This window comes from Strix uralensis, chromosome Z (assembly GCF_047716275.1).
Source record: "Strix uralensis isolate ZFMK-TIS-50842 chromosome Z, bStrUra1, whole genome shotgun sequence".
In the NCBI taxonomy this organism is placed as follows: Eukaryota; Metazoa; Chordata; class Aves; order Strigiformes; family Strigidae; genus Strix; species Strix uralensis.
The window spans coordinates 54,511,668-54,529,554 of NC_134012.1; the positions used below are offsets into that span (position 1 = coordinate 54,511,668).

The 17,887-nt window shown below is 51.2% G+C and overlaps 1 protein-coding gene across 1 annotated transcript; it reads right to left on the reverse strand.

Annotated features, from left to right (window-relative positions):
* Positions 1-3,081: 3,081 nt before the first annotated feature.
* Positions 3,082-17,411, reverse strand: LOC141938046 (TBC1 domain family member 22B-like). Its single transcript, XM_074856514.1, has 11 exons — positions 17,394-17,411; positions 12,746-12,802; positions 12,142-12,303; positions 11,369-11,548; positions 10,706-10,867; positions 10,240-10,368; positions 9,721-9,786; positions 8,548-8,809; positions 8,213-8,306; positions 5,239-5,302; positions 3,082-3,250 (listed from the first exon to the last, which is right to left on the reverse strand). Exons 6-8 carry the CDS (start codon positions 10,348-10,350, stop codon positions 8,687-8,689), a joined length of 300 nt encoding a protein of 99 aa, XP_074712615.1. The 5' UTR covers positions 10,351-10,368; positions 10,706-10,867; positions 11,369-11,548; positions 12,142-12,303; positions 12,746-12,802; positions 17,394-17,411; the 3' UTR covers positions 3,082-3,250; positions 5,239-5,302; positions 8,213-8,306; positions 8,548-8,686.
* Positions 17,412-17,887: the final 476 nt, after the last annotated feature.

The following is a 17,887-nucleotide window of genomic DNA, read 5'->3' on the forward strand; positions in this document are numbered from 1 at the left end:
AACACCAATTTGATGCAGATAAGCAAACACTTCTTTATTGACGGCCAGGCACGCAGGGGAGTATTGTCACCAACAACGCGCGCCAAGCACTAAAATCACTCATCTTATATAGAACTTGCTCATATACAATTCCCAAGGACACAGTTTCATACACAAACACAATTCCCAAGGACACAGTTTCCTTGGCAGGTACTTGTAAGCTGTTACGGTTGTTTCCCTCAGTTCCTATTATTCCTAGACTTTGACAACTACTTGTATTCTCCTGGTCCTGTATATGTATTATAAATCAACTTACAAATCAGTTTGTGTTTGGTTACCTAGGTTCCAAACGTTTCTACTAAATGATTATGACCAATCTCTTCGGTCTTGGTATGGAGCTGTATAGGGGATGTTAAAGTAGCAATCGGTTGCTGGTATAAACTACAACAAATAAAAAAATTTTTACTAAATATTTCTCATGATTCCATATTTCTGTTAAATCAAACACAATTACTTCTACTTATTGGTAAATCGATAACATCTCCACCAGCTGAAGTTTGACTCCCTTTCCTGACATGATCACAGAATCACAGAATCATCTAGGTTGGAAAGGACCTTGAAGATCACCCAGTCCAACCATTAACCTAACACTGACAGTTCCCATCTACACCATATCTCTCAGGGCTATGTCGACCCTACTCTTAAACACCTCCAGGGATGGGGACTCCACCACCTCCCTGGGCAATCCATTCCAATGCCTAATAATCCGTTCTGCAAAGAAATACTTCCTGACATCTAGTCTAAACCTTCCCTGGCGCAACTTGAGGCCATTCTCTCTTGTCCTATCGCTTATTACTTGGTTAAAGAGACTCATCCCCAGCTCTCTGCAACCTCCTTTCAGGTAGCTGTAGAAGGCGATGAGGTCTCCCCTCAGCCTCCTCTTCTCCAGACTAAACAACCCCAGTTCCCTCAGCCGCTCCTCGTACGACCTGTGCTGCAGACCCTTCACCAGCTTCGTTGCCCTTCTCTGGACACGCTCGAGTCATTCAATGTCCTTTTTGTAGTGAGGGGCCCAAAACTGAACACAGTAATTGAGGTGCAGCCTCACCAGTGTCGAGTACAGGGGTAAGATCCCTTCCCTGTCCCTGCTGGCCACACTATTTCTGATGCAAGCCAGGATGTCATTGGCCTTCTTGGCCACCTGGGCACACTGCTGGCTCATGTTCAGCCGGCTGTCAATCAACACCCCCAGGTCCCTCTCTGACTGGCTGAAGTGCTAAGGCTTGGACAACAGGCCCAAGCCAGAGTTGACCTATAGATGAATCCTGTATATTTTATAACTGATAATCATTGTGCTAGTAGGTATGTATTAAGTTATAACAACCTATTTATGCTGGTGTAAAAAGTGCTGAAGCATTGAAATACTGCAGCCTGAACAACAGGCCCCAAGCTGAAGCTGTTAACTTAGCATGTACGCCTACTCTTTTCACTCTGGTGTCCAAGTTTAATTGGTATCCTTAATCAGCAAAACACTGGCAGCTCTCCAGCCACTCCTCCCCAAGCCTGTAGCGCTGCTGGGGGTTGTTGTGGCCCAAGTGCAGCAGCACCCGGCATTTGGCCTTATTGAAACTCCTACAGTTGGCCTCAGCCCATCGCTCCAGCCTGTCCAGGTCTCTCTGCAGAGCCTCCCTACCCTCGAGCAGATCAACACTCCCACCCAACTTGGTGTCATCTGCAAACTTACTGAGGGTGCACTCGATCCTCTCGTCTAGATCATCAATAAAGATGTTAAACAGGAGTGGCCCCAAAACCGAGCCCTGGGGGACACCACTCATGACCGGCCACCAACCGGATTTAACTCCATTCACCACAACTCTTTGGGCCCGGCCATCCAGCCAGTTTTTTACCCAGCAAAGCGTGTGCCCATCCAAGCCTCGAGCAGCCAGTTTCGCCAGGAGAATGCTGTGGGAAATGGTGTCAAAGGCCTCGCTAAAGTCAAGGTAAACTACATCCACAGCCTTTCCCTCATCCAATAAGCAGGTCACTCTGTTGTAGAAGGAGATCAGGATTGTCAAGCAGGACCTGCCTTTCATAAACCCATGCTGACTGGGCCTGATCATCTGGTTGTCCCGCATGTGCTGTGTGATGGTACTCTGGATGAGTTGCTCCATCAGCTTCCCGGGTACCAACGTCAAGCTGACAGGCCTGTAATTTCCTGGATCATCCTCCCGACCCTTCTTATAGATGGGCGTCACATTGGCCGATTTCCAATCTGTCAGGACCTCCCCGGTCAGCCAGGACTGCTGGTAAATGATGGAAAGCGGCTTGGCGAGCACCCCAGCCAGCTCCTTCAGAACTCTTGGGTGTATCCCATCCGGTCCCATAGACTTGTGTATGTCTATGTGATGCAATAGGTCACTGACTCTCTCCTGGATTGCAGGGGGGTCATTCTCCCAGTCTCTATCATCTGGCTGAGGGGGCTGGATTCCCTCAATACAACTAGTCTTGTTATTAAAGACTGAGGCAAAGAAGGCATTAAGTACCTCAGCCTTCCCCTCATCACTTGCTACCAAGTTTCCTTCAGCATCTAGCAGGGGATGGAGACTCTCCCTGGTCTTTCTTTTGCTATTGACATACTTACAGAAACATTTCTTGTTATATTTGATTGCTGAAGCCAGATTAATTTCCAGCTGGGCTTTGGACCTCCTGATTTCCGCCCTGCATAGCCTCACAGCCTCTTTGTAATCACTGTGAGTGGCTAGCCCCTTCCTCCAAAGGCTGTAAACTCTCCTTTTCTCCTTGAGTTGCAACCAAAGCTCCCTGTTCAGCCAGGGTGGTCTCCTCTGCCGCCTGCTCCTCTTAGAGCACCTGGGAACTGCCTGCTCCTGAGCCATAAACACTTCCTTCTTAAAGAGCGCCCAGCCTTCCTGGACCCCTATACCCTTCAGGACTATCTCCCAAGGGATCCTGTCAAGCTGGTGCCTAAAGAAGACAAAGTCAGCCTTTTGGAAGTCCAGGATGGCAGTCCTGCTTAGCCCTTTCCTGGCCTCTCTAAGAATAGAGAACTCTATTATTTCATGATCGCTGTGCCCTAGTCGGCCTCCAACCGCCACATCATCCACCAGTCCTTCTCTGTTCACAAGGAGGAGATCTAGCAGGGCACCTTCTCTGGTTGGTTCTCTCACCAGCTGTGTTAGGAAGTTGTCCCCCACACATTCCAGGAATCTTCGGGACTGGTCACGCTCTGCTGTGTTGTATTTCCAGCAGATGTCTGGGAAGTTGAAGTCCACCACAAGAACAAGGGCAAGCAATTATGAGATTTCACCCAAGTGCCTATAGAATATTTCATCCACCTCTCTGTCCTGGGTGGGTGGCCTATAGTAGACTCCTACTACAACATCTGCCCTGTCGCCCTTCCCCCTGATTCTAACACAAAGACACTCCACCCTGTCTTCACTACACTTGTATTCAAGGCAATCATAACAGTCCCTAACATACAGTGCTACCCCACCGCCTCTCCTTCCTTGTCTATCCCTCCTAAAGAGCTTGTAGCCATCAACTGGCACACTCCAGTCATGGGAGACATCCCACCATGTTTCTGTGATAGCCACAACATCATAATCTTCCTGTTTCATCACGGCTTCAAGCTCCTCCTGTTTGTTACCCATGCTGTGTGCATTGGTATACATGCACTTCAGATGGGCTGGTGTTTTGCCCCCTTCCCCCTTCAAATTTAGTTTAAAGCCTGTCAATGAGGCCAGCTAACTCCTGCCCCAAGATCCTCTTCCCCTTCTGGGACAAGTGCATCCCATCTAACGCCCAGAGGTCTGGTGCCCTGTATACCAACCCATGATCGAAAAAAACAAAGCCCTGACGGTGACACCAGTCTTGAAGCCACAAATTCATCTGCTGTGTTCTTCGGTGTTCATTCTCATCCATCCCCCCAACTGGAGGGATGGAGGAGAACACAACCTGTGCCCCCGACCCCTTGATCAGTTTCCCCAAGGCCCTGAAATCTCTCTTCATTGATTTAATACTTCTCCTGCTAATGTCGTCACTACCTACCTGAAAAACCAGAATAGGGTAATAGTCCTTGGGTTTGACTAGAGAGGGGAGTCTTCTTGTGAGGTCCTTGACGTGGGCCCCAGGGAGGCAGCAGACTTCCCTATGATGCGGGTCTGGTCTGCATATGGGGCCTTCGACACCCCTCAGAATGGAGTCCCCCACTACAATGACTCTTCTGGGGTTCCTTTCAGAGCTGGTTTTAATACCTTTTCTAGAGTGACCTGGCCTTGGTGGTCCTTGGTCTTCCTCATTGTTTGTCTCATTCTCTTCCTCCAAGTCTTCATTCAAAAGTTCCAGGGCCCCGAATCTATTGTGAAGGGGCACCATGGAGGGTGAGGGAGGTTGGGAGAGAATTTTCCTGCCTCCCTGAGCAGGGACCTGTTTCCAGTCTCCCTCATCTCTTAGGTCCCCTCCTTCTGCCTGGTAGCATGAGGGTGACGGATCACCTGCCTTGCCTGGAGCCCCTATTTGCTCCTGTTGATTCATGGGTGCCAAGGTGGAACTCCACCAATCAATCTCCCTTTCACATTCCCTAATAACTCTTTAATCTCTCGACCTCTTCTTTGAGTTCTGCCACCAGGCTGAGCAGGTCATCCAGCTGGTCACAGCGCACACAGGCGCTGTCACTGCGGCCCTCCAACAGCACGGACAGGCTCAGGCACTCCCTGCAGCCTGGGACCTGGACTGCTGCATGTTTGCGTGGTTGCTCTGTCTGGGTCGCCACGTTCTTGCTGGTGGTGCTTTTGAGGCGAGTGGAGACCATGGCTCAGGCTACCGGTGGTTGACAAGTACTATCAACCGGTGGTTTACAGGTACTATCTGATCACCCTGAGCTCGGTGGGCAGCGACCAGGTCGCTGCCCTCCCACAGGGTTCTTATCACCGAATTAACAGTGGGTGGTGCTGGTTCCACCCACGCTACCTAGGAAGCCCTCCCAGCTCATTACCAAGGGGTGGTTATGAGCTGCTCTCCTCTGTGAGTGACCCTTGGTGTGTTTACACCTCGTTCGAAACAGGCGCCACCAGCCCTGGGCTCTGCCCACAGCCCACGCCTCCTCAGCTGCCCGCCCACCAGCTTGCCAGTCTCCTTAGAGCTGGCTAGCCGCCTTTCTGTCTCCAAAAAGATTCAAAAGCCCCCCCAAAAAAAGCTCCTTTCTGGTCCCTTTTGCCGCGAATCCCCCCAGTACGGGCTTACCTGCACTGGAGCTGCTCTCCTTGGCGAGTGACCGTTGGATCAACTCAGCGCAACACAGTCATGCCTTTGAAAAGAATTAGAAAAAAACTGTTCCTTACTTTGTTGCATTTATAACAAGTTTAAGCACATCTTGCCACAAATTTAAAAACTCAAATTGAAGTCAGGTTTTTGCTAAGTTCACATAATGTTCCTTTGAAAATAGTGAGGTAAAAGTTTTGAAGTGCGAGTAACAAGGACAGAGGCCACAAGCTCTTACTCTACAGCATAGCAGGCATCATATTTAGTCTCACTCTTAACAGAGGTGATGATGTCTTTTGTAGCTATTAAAGGCCTTGAATGAAGCATTCAAGCAGCACACAGAACTAACATGGCAATTAAAAGCCACAAGAGAGCACCTATTTTATACTCCATGTTTACAAATCTCTACCTATTTAAAGACCTCATTCTCCTCTCACACCTGCACGGACAAACTGAATTACTCTTGTATGAAACTGGTTAGGCCAACACATGAGAATCCAGACAGGCCTTGTGTCTTCTAACATGAGCCATCCAAGATTTAGGTATCTAGCCTAAATTAGCCAACTAGATTTCCCACCACATCCCAGGCCATCTAATTTTTACTGGAGGATCTGGTGTCTTGGTTTTCACCTACGGGCCAGCCTCAGCTGGCTTATGGCAGGCAGCTCAATGAATTATTGCTTGCTTCTCTAATTTCTTGGGATTGCCTTAAAAATGTGAATAGGGCATTAGGGCAAGAGCTATAACGGGATCTTGCTACACCAGAGCAATGCTAACTCCAAAACCTATCAGTGATTTCAGTGTAAGCAGTGCTGGGAAAGTGTGTGTTAATCACTGTCTGAATCTGGGACATCTCTACTTTTTCTCCCTGAAACTGCCCAGCACTGCAAGTACAGAAGCTGCAAGGCAAGAGGTTTATATTGTAACAGGCAAAGACAATGGACTTCTTCTTGCACAGGCTCAGTGCAGAGGTTTTATGTCTTCTGAGACAAAAGCTTTTACTAAAAAAGTGATCTGAATTAATGAATTTTTCAGAAGGAACATAAGGCAGAGAGATGCCATTGGGATGGGGCAACCTCAAAGTCAGATATAGAAAGTGAGTTTCTCCTGAACATCTCATCTCTTTGCTGCTCTTCATCTTTCCATGGCTTCCAAGATGTGTGAAACTAATTTAATCAACTTTAAACAATGTCCTTTATTAAACAGAACATGTGAAGAGGAAGAATTTAACCCATGCATGGTGTGAGAGTACAGACATCTGTCCTGTTCATGTCTAATGCGTTTTGGTTTTGAGAATAATATTTGACACATGAAGTATAATCAGCAACTTAACTCTCCAGTTTGCCTTCTTGACTTGCTTCTGGTGCCTCACCCTAAGAGTTATGCATCAGTCAATGGATTTCATATCCTCCTACTGGCCTTGAAAAAAGACAACCAGCCACAAAGCTGTCTAAATGCTGCAAAATTATCAAGCAAGCCTCACTGTTCGAAGATAAACTCATCAATTACTTTATAATGAGAACAAAGGTAACAAAGAATCAAGAAGGTATTTTTAGCACTAAGCAAGCCCAGTATATTCCAACATGCTTAAATACCTACACAGCCATATTTTATAAAATATGTTCAGCTTCCTGAACAGAGTCTGAACTGACAGTGCAAAAATCAACCCCCTTGCTTTTTTTACCCTTTCATCAGGGTCTGATGATATAGTAGGACTGTAAGTTGACTAAAAAGGCATGTCCTCGGCTTCTTGGTCTCATCCCACACCTCTCCTTCCCAACACTGACTGCGGATCCCTCCTCTCCCAAATCCTCCTGTGCATATGAGGGGTAAGTTGCATTTGCCACTAACCATTCACAAGGGACAGCTGGCATGTGAATTGTGTATCTCTAAATAAAATTTGTGAGGACACAGGAGTGAAGAGATGGGGAAACTCCATGTGAGGTGGGTTCTTCTGCTCTGTTTTTTCACCCAGAGGAGACCAACACTGTAACAAACTCTTGATTTTGTTCGTCTCTGAAGATTGGGCAGCATTCCCATACCACCCTCATGAATTAGAGAAAGAATGGATGAGTATTTAAGTAGCAGGTAGAACCACATCTCTGCCTAAGAAAAGACACTTTCCAGTGGCTTAGCCTTGCTTGCTGAGCTGATCTGCCAGGCTGCACCATCTGCCAGAGCAGGAAACGTGACTTCTAACAATGAGATCCAGTCATGCAGTGAAGAGATTAATTCACATCAGTTATACTACATATTGAAGCAACCCATTAAATCAGTCAGGTTGTGCCATCCAGCACACCTGATGGTCTTAATCTAATGTCTCACCCTGGCCCTGGGGTCATCAGTGGGCAGCTGTAACTATAAGTGATGGAAAAGATGTTTTCCCAGGTGAGTGTCTGTTTCCTGGAACTCAGGCATCACTGATTATTTTCCCTGTGTTGCCCATTCCGATCTTTCCTTTCCAATCTTCTTATCCCCTAGAGGGCCTATGCAGCTTTTTAGTGACTTGAAATCAAGGTATGAAATCAGCAATATTCTGATTACAGGCAAGTTCTGGAGGTAACACCTGCAGGCTTATAACGACACCACGCTAGCACTGTATCAATCTATGGATCTGCTATTGTCTCTGCAAAGGTAGAAGCCAATTCATCTAAGAGGTCAGATTTTGTTTCCTTATTCCTACAAAGCCTTGAAGTGTGTTACACTTGGAAGACATAAGGACTTTCGGGAATGCCAAAGCAATTGTACGTGTTTTTCAGAAATTATAGACTTCTTTAAACATGAGTCTTTTCAAAGAAAATTGACCCACCAGGCACACATCTCTCAGCTAACAGAAAGCACGCGGCATCCACCACATTTTAAGATTCCCATTTGGCTAGTTGGGTCATTCCTGCTGAGAAGCACCTTGGAGCATGAGTCACACCCTGACCTGCAAAGGACCGGTGAGTTTACTCACTGAGATGAGGAGTCTTTCCAGGCAGAGCATGCCACATGTGCATCTCCCATCTCTGTTCTTAGCACTCAGCCAAGGGTGCCCACAGGGTACCAACCTGCAGGACAAATTAGAGTGGCTTATTTTTTTTTGGCTTTCCTCCGGTTTCCCTTCAGCCTCAAGGACTGGACTTGTACCACCATCTCATTTTGACATGAGCTGCAGGCAGCTGTCAGATAGCAACATTGCTCACTAACACGTGAATGGGAATTGAGTCAGCAACTTGGGAAGTAAAGGTTTAGCTTCTGTAACTGTTCCTTTAAACTGCCCAGTCCCTAGAACCCAGTGAGCTATTTTACCTTTAAAAATAATCATGTTCTGGGAAGGAAGAACACACACATCATCCCCTCCAGCAAGACAAACTTGTCTGATGCCAACGCTTCACACCATTTCAAACACTGTGGTCAAGAGGCAGCACCCTGCTTCGAACAGCAAAAGTCACTTACCGACATACTCAGAGAGGAGCACAACAAAGAACGGACTGACCAGATCATTGATTCCCGGCACACAGCCGCTGGCTGGGTGTCGAATGGCCCAGATAAACAGGATTCTTTCAAAGATCTAGGGAAGAATGAGGGAAAGCAGGTACCTGCCTTAGCCATGCACAAAGGAAAGCCAGAAAAGCATAACGGCTAAGCTCAGGGAGCGGAGATCATGTGCTGACAGGCTTTCCTGCAGCAATATGGGTGAGATAAGAAGCACGCAAGTCCTAGGAGAGACTCTGGTATGATCCACAGATCCCCCACACAGGCCAGCCCACACTTCACTGAATAAAGCAGCCCAGGCTCCTCAAAGCCTCTGTTTGAAGAAGTGCAGACCCAGCTTTTCAAGATCCAGGTGGCTTAAGACCCTTCCACCCCTCGGGCAGAGCTGCCCATTAGCAGAGCAGCACATCTTGCTGAGCGTCAGGTGGAAAGCCAAGGCTGTTATCTGTTATCAGCACAGTTCTCCTGGCAAAACATCACGGGTCGGGATAGTTCCCAACAGAGCAGCCTCCCCCCACAACCAGCGTGTTATTTCCAGACTGCCCCAGCCCCAGGACACCGTGCTCTGACACATACGCACATGCTGAGCTCGTTTCTAAAGAGGACAGATGCTCCTCACACCTCCTGGCCACCTCTCAAACTCCTCCCTGCCCATGTTTCTCACATCCTGCTTCACAGGAAAGAGGTTTCATAGCAAAACACAACTGATCTCCTCTGGTTCAAACACCTTAAATTTGTCTCAAAACAAAACTTTCAGGTCTTCTACCAGTTCTCAGCTACATCTCGCCACAGAAGAGCTGATCTCATCACTCCTGAGCTCCAAGTCTGATTTCAGAAACGTGGGACAAAGTTTCAGCAGGTATTTGCATCAGGAGGTGTCAGCCAGGGAAGTTTCCCTGCAAGACCAACTCACTCATAGCAGTGCTGGTCTAACCCCACACACATCCCACGGCAAATGTGGGGCAGGAGCTTCACTCCCCCTCTTACCTCCTGGACGAGCGGCTGCTGGAAGAGGGGGATGAGTGGGTTGGTCCTTGGAACGTCGATGTGGATCTGGAAGAGAGGGTGGGTTACACACACCAGCCGTGCTTTCCAGGGGCACAGTAACTCCTCACGGGCTAACAGAGGGGAATCCACCCCTCAGTGTCCCCCCAGGCAAGAGTTGCACTTGCTGACAAGCGCAGTGAGGGCTGCAGATGACGGCTGCACTGAGAAAATCATCTACAGTTTAATCTCCAGCCTCCTCTGCTCAGGCGTGGGCAGGTGCCCTGAACTGGGAAAGAGCTGGGGTCTGAATTCTAGTTATTAGGTCGATTTAGGGAAGGCTTAAACTACTGCCTGTAAGAAGACAGAAACATGGTGTCCTGTCCCCAAGGAGAAGACTCCTGATAGCTACAGCTAGAAGAAGTCCTCGCATGACCTCAACTGCACGGACAAGTGGCAGCAAGAAGGAGGAAAGGGACGTAACCGAGGCAGAAAGCCAGGCAATGGGCAGCGGGCTCGTACCTGTCGGTAGGTGTCTTGATGGTGCTTCTCGTTCTGGGAATCGTAATCCTGCTGGATGAAGCTGAAGCACTCCTCCCACTTGTGCTGTAAGGTCAGCTTTCGCCGCTCCATGTCTGCGGGGAGCTAACCCTGTGGGAGGAAAAGCTGTGTCAGGGCAGAGCCTCTTCCTTCACCACAAACCATCCCCTGAAATCCTGCCGGTCAGCTGTGCACCTGGAAGCATCAGGCACAGAGACTCAGGAGCTGGGGAAAGAGCTTTCATGGGATTTTGCTTTCCCAGCCCCTGATGCCTTCACTGATCTTGGAGCAACCCACCTTCATGGGATTCAGTTTCCCAAAACAAGAGGGAACCACACGTTGCCAGCACCAGTCTGGGCTTTGAGCTCAAAGAGGATGTAGACTCCCCAACCAAAAAAAACCCCTACAGCTCACCCATACGCTGGGCACAGACACAAAATGAGCAAACCTGGTTACGGAACACAACGAAGGTGTAGCAGCGCATGTCCCTGGCTCGGCACAGTCCCCCCAGACTCCTGTGTCACAGCTCCGAGTACTCACTGAGAGGAGATGCCATGTCACAGGCCGGACCTCTCTGGGCACACTGGGCAGCTGCATTTCCTCAGCTCATCTGCAAACGGACAGTGGTGGCAGTGGGTTAGATCCTAGGCACGTCCAGGCACCACTACACTCAGAAGAAGAGGAAAGCCCAGTCTGTTCCTGCAGGCTCTGGAGAAACTCGAGCCTCCAGGAAGGCTCCACATTAGCAATGACGGGGGATGTGTGTCTGCAGCAAGGGGAGTAGAGATGTTTTCAGCTCAGTCTGGGCACAGGACTGGTGGCTGCAGGGGCTCCAATCCTCCAGAACCTCAGTTCTCATGCAGAGCCCAACAGCCCCCAGTGATCACAACCATCATTTGTGAGATGGAGAAAGACTGGAAACGGACAAGCAGCTGGTGGAAGACATAACCATCTGCCAACAGAGCAGTTTGTGCAACTATCCCGCTTGGAGCAACTGCAGGTAGTCATTTCATCCACGCCAGAGCAGACCTGACTGCAACCTGAAGCAGGCAGCAGGCCCCCTCTGCCTTCCCCTTCCCACCCACAGGCACCCCCGTTTTGCCACACTCACCCAGGTCCGTGTTGTGGCTGGAAAGGAGCTGCCAAAACTTCTCCGGGTGGGTTTTCTCTGTCAGCATCATGGGGGCAGCACCCAAAGCGTTTTGGTCAGAGATTCGGGTGACGACTGGAATGACGGGCCAAAGGGGAAGGGACTGCTGCTTCTGAAGGGGTGTCCGCACACGGGCCTCCTCTGTAAGGAGCAGATGCTGCGGTGAGGTGGGGATGGAGTCTGCATCTCTCCAACCCCACCTCACTCTTCTGGCCACTGTCAGAGACCTGCCGCTGCAGATTCCACCCCTCTCTTCCCCAGTCCCAGCAAACAGAGCACCACTGGCCCACTCTGATGGATCAGCTGGTTCACAGGCATCTGTTGTGGCTCTTCCATCATTTCCCCCCCATTTCTCCCTCCTTCCTTTCTCCTGCATCAGACATCTGGCTGCCAGGGGATCAGAATTCCCTCTTCCCATGGGAAGCCATGGGCAGAAGGGCACAGGAGATGAGGCAGAAGGAGCTGTGGGAATCCCACAAGAACCAATCTTCAGATCTGTTCTGCTCACCACTGATCTAAAGAGTGATCAAGCTAATTGCTAGCGCAGAGAGGAGACAATGGGCTGCCAGTGCCACCTGCTGTCAGCAGGGACCTGCTGGGTGACTTCCACAGCACAGGCAGCCAGCTGCCTGCGACGAGCAGGGCAAAGGGGAGAGACGTACGACTCCTCCAGCTCTGCCTCCCCCCAGCCTAGAGAAAACTGGTAGATTAACACCCAAAAAAAGTCCTGCGACCTGGGGGGAGAGGTATGTCAGAAGTTAGAGCCAGTCTGCGCTTGCACATGCTCCTGATACAGCTGCGATGGCTCCCAGCAGACAGGCCAGCCTGGTTCTTCTCTCAGGTACAGAAGGAGCCTTTGCATTTACCCTTCAGCTACAGTAGTCAAAGTCCACCACCTGAAGTGTCACAGAAGAGGAGGAACATTCACCACTACACAGCACGAGATAGAGACAAGGAGGCAGTTCAGATCGGTTCTGTCTTTTCCTGCCGGGAGGGGTGCTGCGGTTCTCCAGCCTCGCAGCTGCTAGACAACTTTATCTCTCCTTCCCTTAATTCTTCTGTCTCCAAAGGGGAGCAGAGGGCTCAAACACCATTGCTATACGCCTGTGTCCTTTGATGTGGCTGGTACAATACGGATTTCTGGCCACAAAGGACACCAGCATATAAGCTTTCCCCACAAGCTTTCGCAGAGCTCAAGGCAGCACCACATGTCGCTGCTGCCCTTCTCTGCTGGAACATCACAGTGCCAGAGGATGCTGGAGACCTCCACCCACTGCAGGACTGAGCAAAAAACCTGCAAAGCCTCGTGGCCTGCAACTCCGGAAGATAAACACTTACTTTTTTGTGAGCTGGGGATCCAGTGGAGGATGCTGTGCTCCACAGGCAGGTTGAATGCTGCAGAAAAGGGAAAGAAAAAAGACAACAGTTCAAAAAGCCACTGAGCACCCACGAGTAATTTCCTCAGCCTAGTCTGGGGTTGCACTTCTTGTCTGTGGCTGGGAGCTGAATACAGACCAAAAGCAGCTTCAATAATCTTTGTCTTCAAAGCCTTAGATCTAAAGTGCCACATTCAGCTGAAGATTTGTTCTTTGCAGCAGCAAAGAGAAGCCTTGTTTAAACTCTTAGGCTCTCTCCAGCCTGAGCTGGGATTTGAGATCTGCTCTTTTCTGCACCACCGATTCACTCTGAGTGACCACGCGTCTCCGTCCCCCTGCCTTACACACTGATGTTCATTCTTTTTTCCTTCAAGGGGATTTCCAGGTTTGGGAATTCACATTTCCAAGCCCTGCGGGACAGGGAAGGACTGCAGCCAGCGACACTGGGGCTCTTCTGCAACACACCTGAGGGACTGAACGCCATGCTGGCTCTCAGGCTTGCAGTCAATGCTATGGTACACAGTTTGACTCGGGTCCAAATCCCAGCTTAATCAACTACCTCCTATGTGGCCTGAAATGAGTCATGTCTCCATCCTTCAGCTCCCCTCCTGGTGGAAAGGGACCCATGGGACAGGGAGCCTGAGGGCTGTGGGCACTACATGAGGAGCAACACCTCAGAGAAGAGCTCCTATGCAAGTGCTCATCACTGGTTGTAGAGTCTCTGGATGCAAGACAGGAATCCTGAGCTATTACCTCCATTTGGGTAACTATTCACAGCCACCCCACCCTGAAAAACCATCTCTGGAAAACAATTCCTTCTCACCCCCCTGGTACACAGCACAGTCCCGCATCCCACGGCAGAGACAAGGGCCTGTTCAGAGCTGACACACAAGGGACAGGCTCCTCTTGGGTCAACAGAGCTGGCCTGGTTTCCAGGAGCTGCAGATGGTGCCCAGCAGTAAAACGAGCAGATCCCAGCCATGTAGGAGGGGGACGGCAGCCCGGTGTAGCTGGAAAGCGTGCTGGGAACCAGTTGATGCAGGGGAGGCGGCAGCAACAGGCCCAGCTGGTAGGGAGAGATGCAGAGATCCAGCGCAGAGGCTGCAAACAACACAGCACAGAGAGGTCCTGGTGGCAAAGCCCGGTGAGAGGTGGGCTCGCTGCTGCAGCAGCAGCCGTCCCTCATGGCTGGAAGCGCTGAAAGGGCTCACTGTGTTTACCCAACAGCAATCAAGTCTAGGAAAGGGTTTGCTGACTAATTAGCATCTAGGAGACAGGACAGCTATTAAGCAGAGGCACCCCCATGGGTGGGCACAGCAAGCACATTATCAGGAGTAAGAAAAACAACCCCTCCAGATCCGCCCTGCTTCCCAATGACTCATGGCAGCTCCTGGCAGCAGAGGAGCTGGCAGAGCTCTCTGATACCCAGCACCAAGCTCGCACCGTCTCTTGACAACAGTCACAACGCTGCTCCTCTCTGTGTGGGGGTCCCTGCGCTGCTGAGGGGAGACCGCTTTGATTCTCGTGCGAAGGCCTGAACTTCACAAGCCAAATGAACGATGTGTGTTTGAGATAGGGGAGGGGATGTGGCAGCCCGCTCTGGGTGAGGAAACCCTCTCCTGGGCCTCTGAAGCAACCGGCTGATGCCTTCACTGGCTAATGGCCAATACAACGGCAGAGGGTCCCACCTCCCAAGCAGCTCTTTTTAAAGAATTTGAACTCAGGCTCCCCCAACAAAGCATCCTGAGCTGATCTAAGTGCACAGCCCATCAGGCTGTACTCCCACACAAGCAGCTCAAGATGACTGTCTCACATCCAGCAGGCTACAGAGGCAGGACTGAACACCACCATCCTGCATCGGTGAGCTCGAACTGCTGCATGAAGTGGGTTCTGCCGTGTTTGTCCCATCTTTGCCCATTCTCTGCCCTATCCCCCTGTGCAGAAGGTGTAACAGGCTGGACAGGAGGTGTGCAAATGCTGTGAGGGGTGCAACAGGTGACTTCTAAGATACACGAGCACTTGCATAACTGCCAGACAGCAAGTTTCTGCCGTAGTATCTGTAGTACCCTCGACGTCTGATCCCGCTCCTTTAGCTCACATCCTCGTACCCAACTCCCAGCACATCCTACAGCTCCACACAGAGGTGCATTATCACATCCTACCTTTACAGCTGAGAAAATTGAGTGATCCCACCAAATGATGCTCAGTAACTTTATTTACTCACTCTTGTCTGGTTTTCCCTGATGCAGCTCGGCTAGATGAATCTGTTGTCTCCCAGCTTAACTCCCTCTCTGCAGCTGTCTTCGCCCAACTTCTGCATGGACAGAAAGCTCAGGGCAGGAACTACCTCTCACCAAACACACCACTCCTTAGTCAGGAGCCAAGACCTAGGCTGACTCTGTGCTCCCAAACCGACTGGATGAGTCCCCGGTCCTGTCTCAGGTTAAGCTTTTCAGGACAGGCATTTTTTGTTACCCGTATGTTCAGTGTCTGGTACAACAGCTGCAACATCTGCATTACAACACTCATGAGGAGATCGTCGCAGGATGTAGGTTACTGACACTGCACATCCATGAAACCTCAGTGCCACTTTGGACACAGAACATATTTATTCCTAGCAGATTCTGTTTCTCCCCTTTTAAAACAGCATTTAAATACCTCCCACTGGAGCCTGGCTGCCTATCTCTCTAAAGAACAGGAAATAAACAACCCATTGCACAGAGGATAAGACACTAGACCAACCTGTCAATGCATCCCCAGGAAATTACTGGGCTGAGAATTCCCGATGCAAAAACCACAGGGCAGTATTGGAAATGTGAAACAACATTACTAGTTCTGCCACCTTAGATCTGCAGGCAAAAAACACCACCTAAAAGCTAACACAACTAAGTGACCAAATACACCAAGTGCCATGGAAAAGGAAGCTAAGACAGTCTCCAAATCTTTACAAAGCCTCTCTCTGTCATCTTGTCAGGGCAAAGAAAGGAGAGAGCCAAGAATCTGTATGGGAATATCTCTCAAAGCTCAGACAAAAAAGAAGAAAGGGAGCTTCACATCCAGCGACCATGGATGCAGCATGTCCCACCTCCACCTTCCCTGGTTGTGTTGCCCAAGACCTGACAGTAGCCGTCCCTGGGAAGGACGGGCACGCAGGGGATTTCGAGGTGGTAGCAAGCCTCCTGAACAGCAGCCAGTTAGGAGCAGGGGAGAACTTTGCCAAAAACTTGACATTGGAGTGTATTGCCTAGGCAGTACCAGCTGCCTCCCAGACCGGTTCACCCAGTTTGAGTTTTCCAAGCCAAAGCCTGAAGTCATCCACTGAAGAAGAGAGATGCTGTCTAAGACCACCAGCTGGGAGCAGGACCGTGACCTCCATGGGAGGGACGGGAGCAATCGTGAGACAAAACGACCCAGGGAGAGCACAACATTTGCTTCCCCGTGAGCAGAAGAGGAGGAACACATAGCACTCGTTGCTTTCCCTTTGCTTGCCCTGGGCCTGGATTGTCCCACCAACCTGAGGGAGCCGGCGCAGCGACAAAGAACCGAGTGAAAGCACATTAGAAAGAGAGATTTAACTGGCCCAGCAGGATTTAGAGCCATCTAAGCATTTCAGACTGCATCCGCACACCAGAAGGGGAAGGGCAGGGTTCAGATAAGGCAAATGAGAGCAACCGTGAGGAGCACCAGACAGGAACAGGACTTGTGAAATCCTCCCCAGAGAGGTGGGTGCCCTGTCCCCATGGGAACCTTGCTCCAGAGGCCTTGTAAGGAGCATCTCCTTCATCACCACCAGCCTCTTCTTCCTAAACACCACTTGAATCAGACATTTCACTTGTTTCTCCCATCCCCAGGTGAGTGCGGATGCCTCGACAGGAACAGGGACATCACAGCCAGAGGAACCACAGCAGGGGAGGTGTACACAGAGAGGCCCCACAGTCCCTCGTATAGAGTAGAGGTGGACCAGGAGTGACACCCCGCAGAGACGATAACAGAGGGGGCACACGTGTTGGCAGGGGTACCTGTTTGGGACAGAGTTGCTGCCACCCAAGGTGACATCTCTAAGGGCTTCGGGAAGGGGTGAGATTTCTTCAGTATCTGTGGAAAGGACGACAGTACAGCCCTGGCTCTGAGGCCACCTCAGGGGGGCCTTCGAGGCCCTGACCCCCTCCACCCTGCTTTCCGTGGGACAGAGAATGCACACAGGGGTCCCCACCAGGGCCTGCCCTGCCCTACAGATGAGGGGGCGATCCTGGCACTACCCTTGTCTTATACAAGGGCATTTCCTCCAGCAAAATTCCCCTCCCCCATATCCCGGGGTGCCCTCGGCATCCCCCTTATTGCAGAGGGGAACCCCAGGGCCCCCGGCCAGCTCCCCTGGCCCACAGCCAGGGTGGATACCCCTGGTACCCCCCACCCTTGCAGGGGGTACCCCAGGGGCCCCAGCCCCACAGCCAGGGAGGGTGGTCCTGACAGCCCCTTCCTGAGGTAGAGGGGCTGCTCCAGCTCCCCTACCCAACGCCCCCCATCTGGGGAGGGGAGCTGCGGCCCTTGCACCTCTTCCCCGGAGGAGGTGGGGGCGTAGAGCCGGGCCGGGCCGCACCCGTGCTTACCTGCCTGGCAGCTTGGCGCTTCGCTTCCAGAACTGCCTGCTGCTCTCGGCCGCCGTGGCAGAAGGGAGGGGCGGGCCCGGCCGGCCAGCGAGCGAGCGAGCGAGCCCACCGGCAGGATGGCCGGACCCCGCAGGCCGCCTCACCGTCACCCTCCTGCAGCCCCTGGCGGCGCCATCTTGGATCCGGGCAGACAGAGAGCTGCCATTGGCCAGTGTAGAGCAAGGCGTTGTGGATTGGCCAATGTCAAGTGGGCGGAGGGAGTGACATCAGAGAAGGGGCGAGGTCTGAGGGGGCTGGAGGGGGCTGCGTGAGGCGGGAGAGACCATCCTGGGGGGGCGGGAGGGGTGGGGAGCAGGGAATAACCCATCCAGGAGCAGCCCGCATGGAGCGGGGCGTGACAGCGGGGCTGAGGTGGCAGTGCCTGCTTGGGCCGGGGGCGACCCTGAGGAGGGGAGGGCCGGTCGGGTTAAACACCACCCTGGGGAAGGGGAGAC